The sequence below is a fragment of the Tachysurus vachellii genome, chromosome 7 (assembly GCF_030014155.1).
Source record: "Tachysurus vachellii isolate PV-2020 chromosome 7, HZAU_Pvac_v1, whole genome shotgun sequence".
In the NCBI taxonomy this organism is placed as follows: domain Eukaryota; kingdom Metazoa; phylum Chordata; class Actinopteri; order Siluriformes; family Bagridae; genus Tachysurus; species Tachysurus vachellii.
Genome location: NC_083466.1, coordinates 14,806,343 through 14,822,130, shown reverse-complemented (window position 1 = coordinate 14,822,130; position 15,788 = coordinate 14,806,343). Strand labels below are relative to the sequence as shown.

The 15,788-nt window shown below is 38.8% G+C and overlaps 4 protein-coding genes across 8 annotated transcripts in view; 2 read left to right on the top strand and 2 right to left on the bottom strand.

Moving 5' to 3' along the window:
- The window catches only part of shroom4 (shroom family member 4), a 35,275-nt gene extending 30,873 nt beyond the window's left edge, over positions 1-4,402 (top strand). For all 3 annotated transcript variants that reach the window (XM_060874551.1, XM_060874552.1, XM_060874553.1), the window contains 5 exons: positions 186-812; positions 1,273-1,929; positions 2,041-2,194; positions 2,327-2,599; positions 2,777-4,402. In XM_060874551.1, the coding sequence (XP_060730534.1) occupies positions 186-812; positions 1,273-1,929; positions 2,041-2,194; positions 2,327-2,599; positions 2,777-3,046 (1,981 nt within the window). In that variant the 3' untranslated portion in view covers positions 3,047-4,402. The remainder of the gene's footprint in view (positions 1-185; positions 813-1,272; positions 1,930-2,040; positions 2,195-2,326; positions 2,600-2,776) is intronic.
- Positions 4,403-4,996: 594 nt separating this feature from the next.
- otub1b (OTU deubiquitinase, ubiquitin aldehyde binding 1b) lies at positions 4,997-9,481 on the bottom strand. Of its 2 annotated transcripts, none has more exons than XM_060874557.1 (7): positions 9,341-9,481; positions 7,786-7,850; positions 7,342-7,440; positions 6,607-6,725; positions 5,902-5,986; positions 5,626-5,820; positions 4,997-5,528 (listed from the first exon to the last, which is right to left on the bottom strand). In XM_060874557.1, the coding sequence occupies exons 1-7, from the start codon at positions 9,381-9,383 to the stop codon at positions 5,331-5,333; spliced, it is 804 nt and encodes a 267-aa protein (XP_060730540.1). In that variant the 5' UTR covers positions 9,384-9,481; the 3' UTR covers positions 4,997-5,330. The 2 variants fall into 2 exon arrangements, with proteins under 2 accessions (XP_060730540.1, XP_060730541.1); XM_060874558.1 differs by having other exon boundaries at positions 7,786-7,847; positions 9,341-9,479.
- On the top strand, positions 9,472-11,165 carry cskmt (citrate synthase lysine methyltransferase). Its single transcript, XM_060874559.1, has 2 exons — positions 9,472-9,708; positions 10,423-11,165. The coding sequence occupies exons 1-2, from the start codon at positions 9,630-9,632 to the stop codon at positions 11,094-11,096; spliced, it is 753 nt and encodes a 250-aa protein (XP_060730542.1). The 5' UTR covers positions 9,472-9,629; the 3' UTR covers positions 11,097-11,165.
- A 360-nt stretch (positions 11,166-11,525) lies between these two features.
- Positions 11,526-15,621, bottom strand: fam113 (family with sequence similarity 113). 2 transcript variants are annotated; one of them, XM_060874555.1, is made up of 9 exons: positions 15,573-15,621; positions 15,272-15,367; positions 15,112-15,191; positions 13,868-14,100; positions 13,624-13,774; positions 13,227-13,470; positions 12,398-12,493; positions 11,926-12,051; positions 11,526-11,797 (listed from the first exon to the last, which is right to left on the bottom strand). In XM_060874555.1, the coding sequence occupies exons 2-9, from the start codon at positions 15,357-15,359 to the stop codon at positions 11,643-11,645; spliced, it is 1,173 nt and encodes a 390-aa protein (XP_060730538.1). In that variant the 5' UTR covers positions 15,360-15,367; positions 15,573-15,621; the 3' UTR covers positions 11,526-11,642. The 2 variants fall into 2 exon arrangements, with proteins under 2 accessions (XP_060730538.1, XP_060730537.1); XM_060874554.1 differs by lacking the exon at positions 15,573-15,621 and having other exon boundaries at positions 15,272-15,515.
- Positions 15,622-15,788: the final 167 nt, after the last annotated feature.

Sequence of the window (15,788 nt, the reverse complement as noted above, 5' to 3'; positions counted from 1 at the left end):
TGTTGTCATTTTTCACTGTTTCTTGTATTTTATAAAGTTTGTGATTATGGCCATTTGGTTTAGAATCTATTAAACTATTAAATTGTGCATTCATTAAGATCTTCCCAAGGATTTCATACATTGTGCATTGTGTAACCAATTGAATGTTAAGCTATTCATCGTGACTCATTTTTTTTGTTCTTTAGGGACTACACTCAGTGTAGACGAGATTCAAGACCGGGAGAGGTTATTGCGGGTAGGGGGTTTCAGTGTCAGTGGAACAACAGGCTATGCCGTTTCAACAACGAGGATCAACCAATCATGTCATCAACCCTTACAAACCGCACCATGTCTGAAAATGATATCCGTATGGAGACCAAGTGTGTTCGTAGCCATGGTGCAGCTGCTACCAATAATAGCAGAATGTCTTCGTCCACCGTCATGGAACTGGATGAAAACGTGTCTTTAGTTGAGACAAAGAAGAAAAAAGGTCCGCCTCCTCCTCGGCCTCCACCCCCAAAATGGGAGCAGTTCCATAAGAGAAGGGCATCTCACCACAGTCTGTTCCCTTCCCAAACTGCTTCTTCTTCCCAGCTCCAAACATACACACCCCGTCCATCCACTACCCAAGAAATGACTCGTCAGCGGTCCTACAGCCTTCCTCCAAGAGAAGATACAGAACATCACCAATCTGTGCTAAACCCTCCCTTAAATAACAGAGCTTTCAAACCTGTCGCCCTGCCTCCAAAAGAACGAGACACTATCAGAACTCAGCACTTTGATACAAACTGTTCAGGAGACACACCAGCATCCTCGAATGAGTCAAGCCAAAGGTATGATTTCTGTAAAGGATAATAGGGACTTTAAGTAACAATGGCTCTAGGGATGGCTACAATAACCAGAACTAAAAGTTCACACTTTAGCAATGGAAACCACTAAGAACCAACTTAATGCTATGGCAAAATAGGACCTTTGACAGACTTTGTTGCCTACAAAAATGTCGTTTATGCATTAGAAGATGAGTGATTGTCAGAAGAATAGTTTGTACTGTTTTTTTTACTGAGTGTCTTTAAACAAATTGCTCTGAATTTACTGGCGGATTAGTGTTATCTAGTGTAAATATAACTAATTCTTCTGCACACCATAGCTGCCCATGCCATTGTTGTTGCTTAAGGTCCCAATTACTTGTGACATTGCTTTGTTATTGCTCTCATCTCATCTCATATCACATTTATTTGACTTTTATTGACTTTATATGACCTCACTTGCATCTCAATCCTCTGTCACCATCAGACTTTCTGAGCAAAGCATTGCCCAGCCTTCAGATCAATACAGGCCAGCTGTGGTGAAACCAGTCATTTATAAGCATAGAGCAGAGTGGGACTTGACTTCTCCTCACAACTACACAGTGAGCAACATTGTTAGCATGTCATCAGTCCCGGTTCCTACTTTGGAGAATGGCCGTTGTTCTGGATCTGTCAATCCTGAGTCCTACTTCACAATGAACCACAACAACGAGCAGCATTTACAGAATGAGCTTCAGCAAATCTGCATGCCTGGCACCACCATTAAGACTCTAGAGCCTTCTACCCAAAGTATAACTCCCAGCAACCATCAAGCCTTGCCCTATGAGACAGACATAGATGAGTTCCGTGAGAACGAGGGAACATCAGTGGAGCAGCAAAGGCCAGCAGAACACAGGACAGAGATGCAGTGTTTTGCTCAGCCAGTGACAGTGCTGGAAACAGACATTGACACTGTGACTGAAGAAGAGGCTCCATCATCAGGGATGAGGAGAGGGCAAAGAGCATCCATTGTGGTCTCTTTAATGGAAGAGGATTGTGGCAGAGCTGGAAAGGAGCTAATGGGAGAGCTGTTCCCTCACTATGCAGGAAGTGGAGCCGAAGGCTGGCGAGGAGGCAACATAGTTAGTGGAGACTTGATAGAGAGGTATGACCTGTTTTAGACACACATTATGTTCCATTCTAAATGTACAGTTTGTAATGGGAACAGTACGCTTTGAGGTATTTTCATTACTTGTTTGAATGTTTATTGCCCCAGGTCTTCTAGACAGAGCCCCTCATTACCTCATTCAGAGCTTAGACAGGGATCTTCCTCTACCAGCCACAGAGGATCCACCAACAAAGCTCAACTCCTTAATAAAATGCCAAACTTCATGGAGATGAAAGAAGAGGATGAAGAGCTTAATTATAAGGTTTGGGCTGATTTGAATAGATTTCATCTATGTAGTAGGTTAGCTGAATAAGAAATAGAGAGTTTCTATCTCACATATTCATTTGTGAAGGCTCCCTCATTGCTGAACTGCAGTTTTCCATACTATTTGCAGAAGCAGCTGATGGAAAGCTTGCGCAAGAAGCTGGCTGTGTTGCGTGAAGCCCAAAGAGGTTTGCAGGAGGACATCCGAGCCAACGCTCAGCTCGGTGAGGAGGTGGAAAGCCTGGTGTTGGCCGTGTGCAAGCCAAATGAGGTGGACAAGTTCCGTATGTTTATTGGAGACCTGGACAAAGTGACGAGTCTTCTGTTATCACTCTCCGGCAGGCTACTCAGAGTGGAGAGTGCTCTGGATTGCCTGGACCCAGAATCAGGCCATCGTGAGAGGGTGAGATGTCGGTGGGAGAAGAAATAATTTACATGCGTCATGTTTCTGCTTGTCTCTTTCTCCAGATTCTGTGTTTTCCAGATTCTTGTGCTGAGGTTTTGTGCTTCTGAGTTCACTTTCATAGCTCAATATCCATGATTCACTATTTCTTTTTACACTTTTATCATGTTACTCTAGCTCCCCCTGTTGGACAAGAAGAAGCAACTCCTTGCGCAGCTGGCTGAGGCTCAGGAGCTGAAGGAGCATGTGGACCGGAGGGAGGAGGCCGTGGGCAGGGTGCTGAGTCGCTGCCTGACTCCAGAACAATTGCGTGATTACAGCCATTTTGTAAAGATGAAGGCAGCACTGCTTGTTGAACAGCGGCAGCTGGATGACAAAATCCGGCTAGGGGAGGAACAGCTCCGAGGCCTGAAGGAGAGTCTTGGCCTGGGATATGGCCCTTACTGAAACTGGAAGTAAAGTACAGGAAAGTTGCATGTGTGTGTACATGCACATGAATGGGCACACATGAAAGTTTCCAAAAAATAATAGCAGCAATACTCAATATTGTTTGTTGAGAAATCAGTAACACTAAGCATTAAATGTCCACAAAATCCTACTCTACGCCAGAAAATGCTGTGTGTTCATACATTTGTGTGCATCTCATTAATATCAATTGAAGACCTGTCCATGCACTGCTATTTATTTATTTATATCGCTCAGCAAAATCAGAGAAAGAACTTAAGTTACATTGCTTTTGTGTTTACTGAGATTTGGTCACCTGGAGTTTCATCAAGTCTTCACAAAAAACCTTTGGCCAAATAATTCTGTTACATTTTATAAGTTGCTTAAAGGATTTCTGATATAAATGTACCTTAGTTTCAGGAATAGTGTTAAGCTGTCACATCACTGAACAACACTGTTAACTGGAATTTGCTTTGCAATGAAACATTCACAGAACCATCTTTGGAAGATATCCATCTTTTTCTTACTTCGGTAAGTAAGCGCGATCAGTGTGCATCTGTTATTCTGTGGCTATTGTGTTCTGTTCAGGTAACGGTCCACTTATTCAGGCAAGACATAAGCACTGAAGACATATTCGTGCCTTCGTATATATTTCATTATATAAAGTGCTTTACTGCATTTTTCTCAAGTGATAGCTGACTTTTTGATGCCAAAGATTACGTTCATGTCTTAACTCAAAAACAGAAGTATGGTGCTTATTTTGGAGAACTACATGCAGTAGCCTAGACTTTAAAGGAAATTCTTGCTGTAGCTGTTTATTCAGTGCAGCTGTGTTAACATTTTGATCATTTAAAACAGTTCTTACATTCCTTGTATTTAATGCTCATGCCTGCAGTGTTGCAAATGTCACGTGTAATATAATGTCATTTTTGTTTCTGACTGAGCAAACTGCTTTTTAATATCCTTATCCTCTTTAGAGGAAAGAATGCTGCTTTAATGTACATTTAATGTGTTTTCAACCAACAATATATTAAAACAATGTAATGTTGGGATTAATCTTTTTTTTTTTCCTTCTTCAGAACTGCCTTTTAGTTTTAAAGAGTGCCAAAGATGAATGTGCATTTGTTACAGTAAACAGCTAAAAACTACGTTCATGTATACTTTTTTTTTTATACCCAATGTATATACTGCCTCATCCGTTTTTTTTTTTTGTTGTATCATACTTTTATAAATTCCTTCATGCCGGATATGTATGAAAATAATTGGAACAACTATAAGTTGCTAAGTTTCCCTAATTTTTGTTTGTAAAGATCCAGTGTGGAATGTGTACTATTGATTATAGATTATAAATATTTTAAACGATGTGGTGTTTCTTTTTTATATATCTATATTTCAAGTTAAATGATTAAACTAGGTGTAATAGTTCAAAGGCCATTCCAACTTTCTCTAATTACCTCATTCTGAAAAGTACATTTGGAATCAGGACCATTACACAAATTTTAATTCCTTAATGCTGAAGTTCCTAGGAAGAACTTATTGGACACTTTAATGGGAACACACTTTCATGCAATTCTTTCCATCTAATAACAAGAACAATCAGTATTTGGGGGAAAAAGTGTGATTTTGGTGACCTTGACAAGTGGCATGGTCATTGGTACCAGATGGGCTGCTGTAAGGATTTCATAAGATGATTGTAAGATTCTGATGTTTAAATTAAACAATAACTAAAGCTACTGGCCTGTATCAGTATAAATGTATACGTTATACCGCTGCCACATGACTAGCTAATTAGATAAATGCATGAATGTGCATTGGTACCAGTGTTTCCAATAATGTGTTTGTACATTCAGGTGAATCATTGCAGATATTTTACATTTAAACTGTTACTCCTTACCCACTGTAAAATAGTACTGTATTTTCTATAAGAAATTTTATTAAAGACCTCTGGAGACCTAAGGTGAAAATCCCTTTAATAAAACTCATGAAACGCAGCATAACGAACAAACAAAAACAAACTAAAAAAAAAAAAACTTAACTAAAATCAAGTTGATAACATTTACAACCACAAAGGAAAACAAAAAGAAAACTGTACAGCCCTAATGCTGGATCACTGCTTACTTTTACTCATTCATTAATTCATTAGGGGGCTTCATGACAATAGGAACGTTTTGTGATGTTCATTTGTACATTTTCCACAATACCATGGTGTCACCATCACACAGAGATGCATGAATAATCGTGGCCTTTTCTCTGGTGTATTCTCCACCATGGTACTGAAGTTGCACATTTATTTGTACAGGATGTCATAATGACCTGGTCGATAGAGGAGGAAGATGCGTGGCTCACTGCCCTCTGGGAAAATATGGTGGTTAACTGTGCCACCCTCCCCTCTGTCCATGTATTCCACCAATATGGACACATTTAATGCCTGCGCTAAGGCTATGATGTGGATGTGGTCGCTTTCTTTAGACATTGGCTCCACCTCCTGTAAAAAAAAAAAAAACATTACACATTAGTCCATAATCATCTTAGCTCAGTGTTCCTCTAAATCCTACATCTGTAAACACTCAGTCATGTCCTACCTGCTGGCAGAATTCTTTGACCGAACGTCCTCCCTCTATGAAGTGCTGGAAGAAGGCATGCTCTCTCTGCAGATAGCCAGACGTAAGCAGTCGCAAGTAAACCACCACATAGTCTGATACACTCTGGTCATTGAAGGAGCTCAGCAGCTCTCTGAGGGCTGGCTGCTTCTCACACAGCTCAATCAGGTCCATGAACTAATGAAATCAACACCACACCAAGCATGAGAACTGTAAATCACAGCAGCGTGCAGACAGATTCGTTTTGTTTCTACTCACCGTGTTGTGGAAGTCTTCAATAGTGAACTCAGTAAAGCCTTGGTTCACAAGATCCAGTTTGCTCTTTGCTGCCACCGCTTTAAACCTACAATAGTAGTGTTTATATGATTAGCACATCACAGGAAACATTTATCAATTATGTAGGATGTTTTCAAATTGAAATTTAACATAAATCCACCTTGTAGCTAAACTCACTGACCACTTTACAGGGTTTAAAAGTCCACATTGTAATTGTAGTACAATTATACACTAAACATTTCCCCATGCACACTGACCCACTATTCTTTCAGTGTACAATTCTGGTAATGATAACACCATGTTGGTTTCATTCCCCTAATGTTCTTAATGCTGTCCCTGGAGTATGCATTGCCCTGCATATTTTAGTGGTTTCCATGTGCCAACACACCTACTGATACTCAGAGTTGTGTGTTAGGGCAGAGGAAAACAGCAGAAGGTGTAGGACAGTGCATACTTCTGGACCAGGGTTGGGAACCTGTGCCTTAATGGAAAAGGTTAGTTAACAAATTGTGTACTAACAAACTGCAACAATGTCATATAAACCTGACAAAATGGCTGCAATGTGTGAAGTGTACAAAAGTTAGTTACTGCACAGCCTGATTCACAGAACCTGTTTGTTAGTTTATGGTTTTCCAAAATTTATATGCACTACAAAGAGATTTATTTACAAAAAAATGCAAGCTTTACTTCTGTAGCTCTTTGCCATCATCCAGTAGTGATTCCAAATGTGAAAAGCCGAAAGCTCTGTAGAAACAATTTCCATCGGGCCGTGTCTTCCGGATATATGAATATTTTTTATGAAGATCCTGTAAGAATAAATAGTGGAAAAACCTTTGAAGCCGCAATATTTCGTATACGTTCCTTCTTTTAAAACAGCAATTTCTCCTCATTTTGTTCACCGCCGATTCCCACCAACTAGCTAGTTCTCCCCATATTCTCAACATGATAGCTTAAAACTGGTAAAGATGACACAGTTCAGAACTGGTAAAGAACACAGTTACTTCTGCCACTGCATCTTTCCAGAAGGCTGCTCACTGGAAGTCACAAGGCAGCTCAATGCATTAGGAGTAAATTACCAACTGCCTTGTTTCACACAAGTCAGCTCACAGATGCCCAATTTCTTAGTTTCATAATGAGTGACAGGATAGTGTGATGCTATCAATCTCACACAGAAATTTTAGCCAGTTTTACTCTCCTGGACTCCCAGCTATGGATGGCTGTGGCATCATCAGAATTCAAACATTATTATAATTTGGCACATGCTTTTTTTTGTTGTGTAACTTGGGAGTTTCTTTGGGCAACTTGTAATTTCAAACCAAGATAAAGAATTGACAAGAAAAAAAGTCATAAAAAAGAATCAAATAGAGTTTAAATATTATTACAGATTGTAACAAAATGTACAGATGATGAGTTGGTCATAACCTTGATCTTGAGTTGATAGATTGTGTCCTCTTCAGCATACTCGCTCTGAAGCACCGAGAGATCCTGTCTGTCAGACACTAAGGGGATACTAATTGCGATCTGTCTCAAAACACACACATACAAACACATCAAGTGAGTGCATTAAATTTAAAGAGAATATACTGTATATTAGCACCAAAATTTATATTGAACAAATTCACTATGCACGGTTATTAAATTATGTAATGCACTATGTACAAAACAGACTGCTGTTCAATGTCAGTCACACTGTCTGTTATGGGGAGTCTTTGTATTTTAATGAACTTAGGCTCCTGTTAAATGTTAGCATTGAAGAAACAAGGACAATTCCTTTGGAAAAATAGAAACTATTCAAACTGTGGTCTTTCTTGTGTAAATGCAAAAGGTGTATTTTTCTTCCTGCAAGACTAAAAAGTCATAACTCACTTCCTGTTGAATTCGGTCTTGCTGCGCCATAATGGCCTCATCATAGGCCAGGCAGTTTACTCCTGCTAAAGAAAAAGGATAAAAAAGAAACATGCATCCTCAAAATAATCATAAACTATAGATGTAGATATATTCACTAAACAAGTAATTAGTATATGAACTAAATTATTATGTTCATTTCTCATCATTTATCATATGACCAAAATATACAATATCAATGCTCACATCAAAAGAGCACAGACAGAAAGAAAGAAGCAGTGGATTGGTAGGGAGTAGTCAGAAAGAGAGACCAAAGACTAGTAATCATTACTAGTGAAGTTTGGTAGTATGAAAGTACAAAATGAAGAATAAAAAAGTATGCAGACGAAACAAAGTTTGCTGGGATCGGTGGCATTGATGGATTGATCATGTTGAACGAAGACTATCAGTTATTGGACACTGGGAACAGTGTTGGTCAGGGATTGTATTTGGGGAACTCAGACAGGCTTTACACATTAGTGACGGGGTCAACAGAACAACCAGCACGTGATGAGTTCTGGAAAACCACATCAGTTGCAGGATAGAAGCACAAGTGTGTTCAAAACAGGTCCAGTCTCTTCTGTATTCAAGTAGCTATAGGGGACTACATCATCACCAGGTTTGCAACACTGACAAGGCGATTAGACCAAATCATGTTTGGTTCATGTTAACTGTAATAGTGAAACAATGACTATGATGAATAGTAATATTAAACATGTCCTTGTTCTGTTTTGTGTTTACGATCCTTTATATGTTTTTCCACTTATCTTTCAGCTCTTACTATTATGTCCTTTGAAAGTGTTTCTATCTCAACCTCAAAGTTACAACGTTTTTCTTGACCTTAAACAAGACTTACACGTTGATTCGTCTGTTATTAGACACTCAGAGCGCATTAAGACAGATGAACTAAAACCCCATCGATGCGAAAAGCACATTTTCGAGCTTGCAAATAATGTCGATGGGTCTTCAACACTCAATTACAAATAACTGGCCATGGGATTGCGTTTAGCACATAAACTGTGTACGGTTTGTAGCGTTTGCAGGTCTAGTTAGCATCCGCCTGTATGTAAACAAACAAAGTTCACTCGATATATAAAGGAAGGAGACTAAAACGAGCTCACAGACTGCTAGGAAATGGAATTAATATGCAGACGTTTAATCGTGTTACACAAGTCGTCACAGTGCTAATCTTTGGTAAATAAACGTGTTGATGTGCTTTACGGTTTGTGTTGTCGCAGATGACCCTCATTTACACTGCGACAAAAGCGTTTAACAAGCAGGACAACGTGCAAAACATCACCTCTCACTTTCCCACAAAGGCATCAACATACTTTTTTTCTGCTTTCTAACATTATTACCTCAGGTCTTTGTTGGCTTTGCTTTGCTAGTTATACGGCGGACAAACAAATAACCATTATTTTGCTTTTGAATTAATAAATAGAAGCTTATAATTATGCGATGTAAATCATGTAACTCTAGAGCCAGACGAAGATAGATTATTTTTTTATGTTTATAAAGGTAATGTTTCTTCACTCACCCTCCATCTCTCCCTGTGATGTTTCCTGCTGCTCATCCGCCATCTTGGATTCACGATTCTGTTTCCTCTGCCTCTGTGAAAGCGGTTAAATCCCAAACAGCTACTCGTTATATCGCAAAGGACACTTCGTAGGGAATTAAGTCATCGTTATGTAGTGCACAATAAAACCAACAAAGTGTTATTTTACACTCAGCCGCTTCCTGTACATCCGGGTCAGACAGGCCACGTCCTGTTACCGCAGCAACAGACGTCGTGTCCTCGCCGTTTAAACCTACAGTCGAACGTTAACATGTTATTAAACAGGACTTTCTTGACGTTGAAAAGTTTGCGAAAAGTGTCACCCACGTGCTGGCATCATACTTTGACAAGTTAGTTAATGGTTTATTCCTTTATTTTAAATACACGTGTCGAATAGTGGGTTGTTTTCATTCAAAATGCATCATTTTGCTTTTCCACCTGAATAAATGTCAATGAAAATTAGAGTAGTAACTTGATGTACTTTGACTTCTGTTTGAAATAAAAATCAAAAGGTAAAGCAGTAAGATTACAAGTATGTTGTACAGATAAGGCAGGGTATGAAAAGGGCAGTGTGACGATGTGACCTTGTAGGATCTGATCTAAAAGAAGCAGAATATGACAAGCACATGAATGGAATATATAAATATATCAGTAATGTTTCAAGACTAATATGACAGCCAAGATGATTTAAAGTAACGTGTCCAGTCTTGTCCACAAAGCACCTAGAGGTTTTGGTTCCAGCCAAAGTGGTTGGATTGAGAACCTGCAGCCACACCGTTCTTTACAGATAAAACCTAAATAAAAACATCCTTAGCCTAATTTGAGGCATGCAAACAGCTCAATCTGAGCAGAACTGTGAATAGGAAATATATAAGAAGTTGGGCTGCTTTTGAAAGCTTCTTTTTTAAAATATTACCTTACTATACACACACAAGTAGAACACCTTTCACCTTTATTGCTTTCTTACTCAACTGTACGGTAAAGTTGAAGATGTGTGTGCGAAGAATCAGTACATTTGCATTTTCACGGTCATACTTATTCGGTACATTTGCTTGCGTTCACAGATGACCTAATTAATAACATGGACAAGAAAGCAACATGGGATAGATTTTACACAGAAAACAGCAGAAAAGGAACGTTCAAGAACTTTGAGTGGTTCTTTGGTTTTCATTCAGTCAAAGATTCCATCCTGCCTCTGCTGCAATCCATGTCTGACAGTCCTGCACCATTACATGTACTGGACATTGGCTGTGGAACTTCAGCATTGGGGCCTGGTATCTACAGACACTCCCAATGTGCAGTGAAGGTCACATGTGCTGATATCTCCCAAGTGGCAGTGCGGTTAATGCAGGAACATGCTGAAAGTACACCGGTGCAACCCTGCAATCCAGCCTCCACCCTTGTATTTAGAGAAATGGACTGCACAGAGCTGGAAGGACACTTTGAGCCCAGGAGCCTGGCCTTGATAGTAGACAAAGGTACTACAGATGCACTGGTGAGGTCCAAGGAAGGGCGAGCAAAAGCTGGTCGGATCGTACGTCAGTGTCTCACTGTGCTGACACGCTCAGGGAGCCTGCTGCAGTTTTCAGATGAAGATCCTGATGCCAGGCTGCTTTGGTTAGAGAAAGAGAGTCAAGGGTCAGAGGTGGCAGCTGATATATCAGTACATGAAGTTGGAGAATTAAGAGGGATCACTTACTTCTGTTATTTGATAACTCCTTATACGGCACAACATTGACACCTTAAACGTTATTCTGTTTTATGTGACACTCATTTTGCCTTCTGTAATTAAACTTTGCATACAATAGGTTACTGTCATTATTAGTGTTTTTTTAACCAAACACTGTATGCACAATGCAACAGTTAACATTTTTGTAACATTTTATTTGAGTACCAAGTTTTAAAAAACACAACAACAAAAAAAAAAAAAAAAGACCTTTACAAAAAGCTAATATAAACCTATACAATATTTTAACAGACTACCAAACAATCAATATTGTATCCATACAAAGCAGGGTAGAGAAATATGGCATATAAAAATGCAAAAAAATGCAAAGGTGTTCGATTAAAATACCACCAATTAAAAGCTGTAAGAACACCAACAATAAATCAGGAAAGATGTAAAGGTGTTAAAAAGAAATAGATTTTTTAGACGTTTGTGGGGAGGGCAGATGGGGCCTAGTCACAACAGCACATTATAAAAAGTGAAAAAGTTAGTTTACATTTTTACAGGTTACTGTACACAAATAAACCACAATCAAACAAATCACATCATTGCTTGTTTTCAGTATCTGTAATGCCGGGTAGGATTATGTCGATCGTATGGATTATACTGATGCTTTGTCTGCTTTTGCTTCATCACCAAGTTGTTCCCTGTTGAGGAGTGGACAGCTGGAGCAGTTCTGCCATTACTGCCACAGTGGATGTTGTAGCTCCCACCTTAAACCAAAAATGAGAAAACCCATGCTGAGTAACACAGAGCATCATGAAGCAGTTCTAGAATCATAAACTCTTAAAGAACTAGAAAACAAATTAGAGTGATTTTAAAGCTTAAGTCTGGCTCTTACCATTATTATCTGTTTTGTTCTCAAAGCTGAAATAACCAGTGCCGAACTGAGAGTCCGTAGGTAAACTATCTTCATAAAAATGGGGTCCACAGCCATCATAGGGCAACTGTTGTTGCCAGACTGGAGCTGAAAAAAAATGTTATTAAAGTATAACTTTTATTCTAATTATGCTTTAGTGTTACTTGACAGAGTCACTCACTTATTCTAGCTAAATTTATTGTAACTATCATTAGTCTTAGTCATGTTTAATAGCAGTAGGCTATTGACAGTTATAGACAAAGCCATTAGATCTTATGTAAAAGCCACATCAAAGGTCAATTTCTTGAGGAACGAGTTCATACGTCTATCAAGACTGTATGCAGGCACTTCCTGGCAAAATGATACCAGACTGTTTTTGGAGAGGACAAAGTACAAAACCTAAAACCAACTAAAAGATGTATAAATTTGTATAAATGTACAAAAAGAATTTTACCTCCATAACGACCAGAATCTGTCATGGATCCTCCTGGCCTACAGAAGCTTTGATTTGGAGTCTGCTTGTATTCCAGCAGTGATGTCTTACTCTGGTCTATGAAATGAAGATTACTGATAAAAAGCTGCCAGTAATAAAATCACAACAATTAAACTACTTGGCAAAAAATAAATAAATAAAATAATATAAATTTTTTTATCTTTTTTTTTTCCTTCTTACAATATTGTGGCAAGAAAGACCAGTAAAATAGTGGTGTCTGTAATCACTCATCAGTATGACAAAATGCAAATTGATATTCAAGGCTCTCCAACTAGGACAAACTTCAACTTGTATTAAAGTTGCTCAAACAAACTAGCATCAATCAATTATGTACAAATTACAATTTCATGCTCACTTTTAGCCATGAATTAGACCTGTTAGGGTCAATGAACATAAAGTTTATGTTAAGTTTATGCTGGTTAGCTTGCTAAAGAAATTTTATTAACTCTAGACTCGACTATAGCCATGGATTTGGAGACATACTGATTCAGGTTCTATATTTCCTGATATTTAGCGTTTATTTGTGAATGTGTATCACAATATACACTCACCATCCACGTTATCATCAGAAACATTCATATTTCACGCCATTTTCTAATTAGCTAATCATGTGGTTCTAACAACTGGGGTAAGCATCATTGAGGCATGTAGATTTCTCCTAGTTTAAATTGAAACAAACCTGTTGTAAGTAAGTAAATACCTGTTGTAAGTAAGTAAATAATTCTTTATTGGGTTTTATTGGGATAATTAAATAGATCACAAATGGGTCCTAGAGGTTTATTTAACTTACCTGGGGCAACAGGGTTGGGCAGCTCTACACCCCAGGCCTGAGCAGCATGAGCCAGCAGCAAGCATGTGATCTGACGATGAGCAAGTGCATTCCAGTGAACCCCGTCTTTCATGCGGTGCTGGAGGCTAAACCGGAAGAGAAAGTGAAGGTCTAGAACGTCTAGCCCGTATGCATCTGCCAGCATTGCACCATAGAAGTTTCCCTCAATCACATCATAGCGAAGAGTTGGGCCGATATCCTGAATCTGAAATGTGGGAAGATGGAATATTTACTGATCTGAATGGGTCAACCATATAGCCACAGACTCTGTGGACTAATTATGTTACAATTCTTCTCCAACAAAAAAAAAAAAGTTAGTTTACAGTAATCTTGCACAAATTAATAAGAACTAACTTACCTCAGGTACCAAAAAACCTCCAATGATCTTCTTGCCCAGAGGCATGGTCATGTTCCAAACCACAAGACTTTCCTCTGGCAGAACAGCCTTCAGCTTCAAAAAGAATTTATTTAGGTTCTCCTTGTACTCTGGGACCCAATTACGGTTATATCTGAGAAACAAAACAATATGCACATAAAGCAGAGATGATTATACCCCTCAGTGTTTGGGTCAGTATTGTGTGTACCTCGGGCTTTACTGTTACCTTGATACATCCCAAACACAGGAGCTGACTATGACCACATCTGGCTTCAGGTCATGTTTGAAGTCAGCAAGGATGCTCTCCATGTACCGAGAGAAGACGCGTGTGATGAAGTAGAACCGGACCAAGTGATGGTCAGTGCGATACTGACGAACTTCTCTGTACTCGGTGCCATTGTTCATGTGACCTAGTCTTCCCCCCTCTACTAGATGGTCTTGTTCAAAGGACAGCTCTCCCTTGATGAGAGAGGTGAGAATTAAAAATAAAACAAAAACAAAAAAAGACAGGTTTACCAAATGCTCTTATTTAAAACAATGTACCATGTACAGTTAAATGCACACTGAGTTCTTCAATTTAAAAAAACAAATGTCCCAGAAACCTAGATGTCAAGTATTAAGTGAAAGGCTAAATTTTGGTGTAGCAATCCTTTATAAAAATAAATGGAAATGAAGTGCAATACAAGTTGCATTTAGTAACTCTGCCATTTTCTGTGTGAATTAAATGCTCATTCCTATAAAGACATACATACAGATTAATCACATTCTAATGTCACAAACACAATTTTGCTCATCCAATAATTCATTAATTAATTCACATGGATGAAATCTACTTAGTGTGTGGCCAAAAATATTAAGACACCTGGCAATCATACCCATGTGGCCCTTCTCCTAACTGTTACCAACAAGCTAGATTTTGTCATTTGTAAAGGAAGTTTTCACTCACTGGAACTCAGGGTCTCATATGTTGTAGCATGACAATGTCCCTGTGCACAAAGCAAGCTCTATAAAGCGTAAGAACTCGAGTGGCCTGCACCGGAACCCTGAACTCCTTTGGGATGAAGTGGAATGCCGACAACACACCAGGCTTCATCACCATGAGATCATTACCTTAAAAATCACTAAGGCACTTTTGGCTGAATGAACACAAATACCCACATCTGCTCTCGAAAAATCTAGTAGAAAGCTTTCCCAGAATATTGCAGGTTATTATAGTAGCACAATCCAACTAGATCTGGAAGGGGTGTTCAAAAACCAGACGTGTGTATGAGGGTCAGGTGTCTCTTACTTTTGGTCATACTGTGTATTTGCAAGTAATAACAGTTAAAAAAAAAATGTATTTGGTCTCTTATAAGAAAATAATGAAAGGGTCAAACTACAGGTATACATACAACTAAAGATGGCTTTATTGAGTCTACAGGCTTTAGTGAGTCTTCAAGTAATAGTTTGACTTCATTCAAAACATCATACCTTGCTTTTGAGCTGGGATACCGACAGGTAAGAGTCTCTTTGCAAAAGCAACACCAAGTCTTTGTACACAGACCGCTGAACTAGAAAAGAAAAACAAACGATAACCAGCAGCCACACGCTGTGAGGTCATTACTGTGTTTTAGGGTTAATTCATACTCACTCGAATCTCCAAGGACGACAACAAATTTGTTATGGAGAAGTTGACCAGCTTGACGATGAGTTACAGTCCTCATACAGGCCTCTCGCATCTTTCCAGCTAATTTAAGATGGAAATCAGTAATATAACCAGATAACTAGTGAAACTAACTGAAAGAACCGACAGAAAATGATGTCTGCAAAGCTATGGCAATTAATTTATCCGCAATTTTAAAGTGCTACAGCTGCTCAAGTCCATGTGGATTAAATTAGATTCAGGAAGAAGTGAGAAAATGTAATGGCGGAAATTAAATAAATCAACAAACCAGTAAGTGGCGTTTATATGGACCAGGACAATCGTCTAACAACTTAAATGAGGTTGTGTAAATCCCACTGACTTCCAACAGGGAGCGGTGTTTATTCTCTGCCTGGTGTCTTCGTCATTTAATCCAATTAAACGGTTACAATTGCAATTATAAGATAAAAACAAATAAAAACATCATCTGAAACGATGCATACTGAGTTATACACTTGTTGTTTTC

Bases quoted from the DNA above. Each gene is read 5' to 3' on its own strand.
- otub1b (XM_060874557.1), bottom strand. From the start codon at position 9,383: ATGGCGGATGAGCAGCAGGAAACATCACAGGGAGAGATGGAGG. The intron at 7,851-9,340 runs GTGAGTGAAGAA...CTTTTTCTTTAG, and splicing joins ATCACAGGGAGAGATGGAGG to CAGGAGTAAACTGCCTGGCC. The intron at 7,441-7,785 runs GTGAGTTATGAC...GTTTTGAGACAG, and splicing joins AAGACCGAATTCAACAGGAA to ATCGCAATTAGTATCCCCTT.
- fam113 (XM_060874555.1), bottom strand. From the start codon at position 15,359: ATGCGAGAGGCCTGTATGAGGACTGTAACTCATCGTCAAGCTGGTCAA. The intron at 14,101-15,111 runs GTATGATGTTTT...TCTCTCATCAAG, and splicing joins TATCCCAGCTCAAAAGCAAG to GGAGAGCTGTCCTTTGAACA. The intron at 13,775-13,867 runs GTAACAGTAAAG...TTTGTTTCTCAG, and splicing joins TGTGTTTGGGATGTATCAAG to ATATAACCGTAATTGGGTCC.
- cskmt (XM_060874559.1), top strand. From the start codon at position 9,630: ATGTTATTAAACAGGACTTTCTTGACGTTGAAAAGTTTGCGAAAAGTG. The intron at 9,709-10,422 runs GTTAGTTAATGG...TTGCGTTCACAG, and splicing joins CTGGCATCATACTTTGACAA to ATGACCTAATTAATAACATG.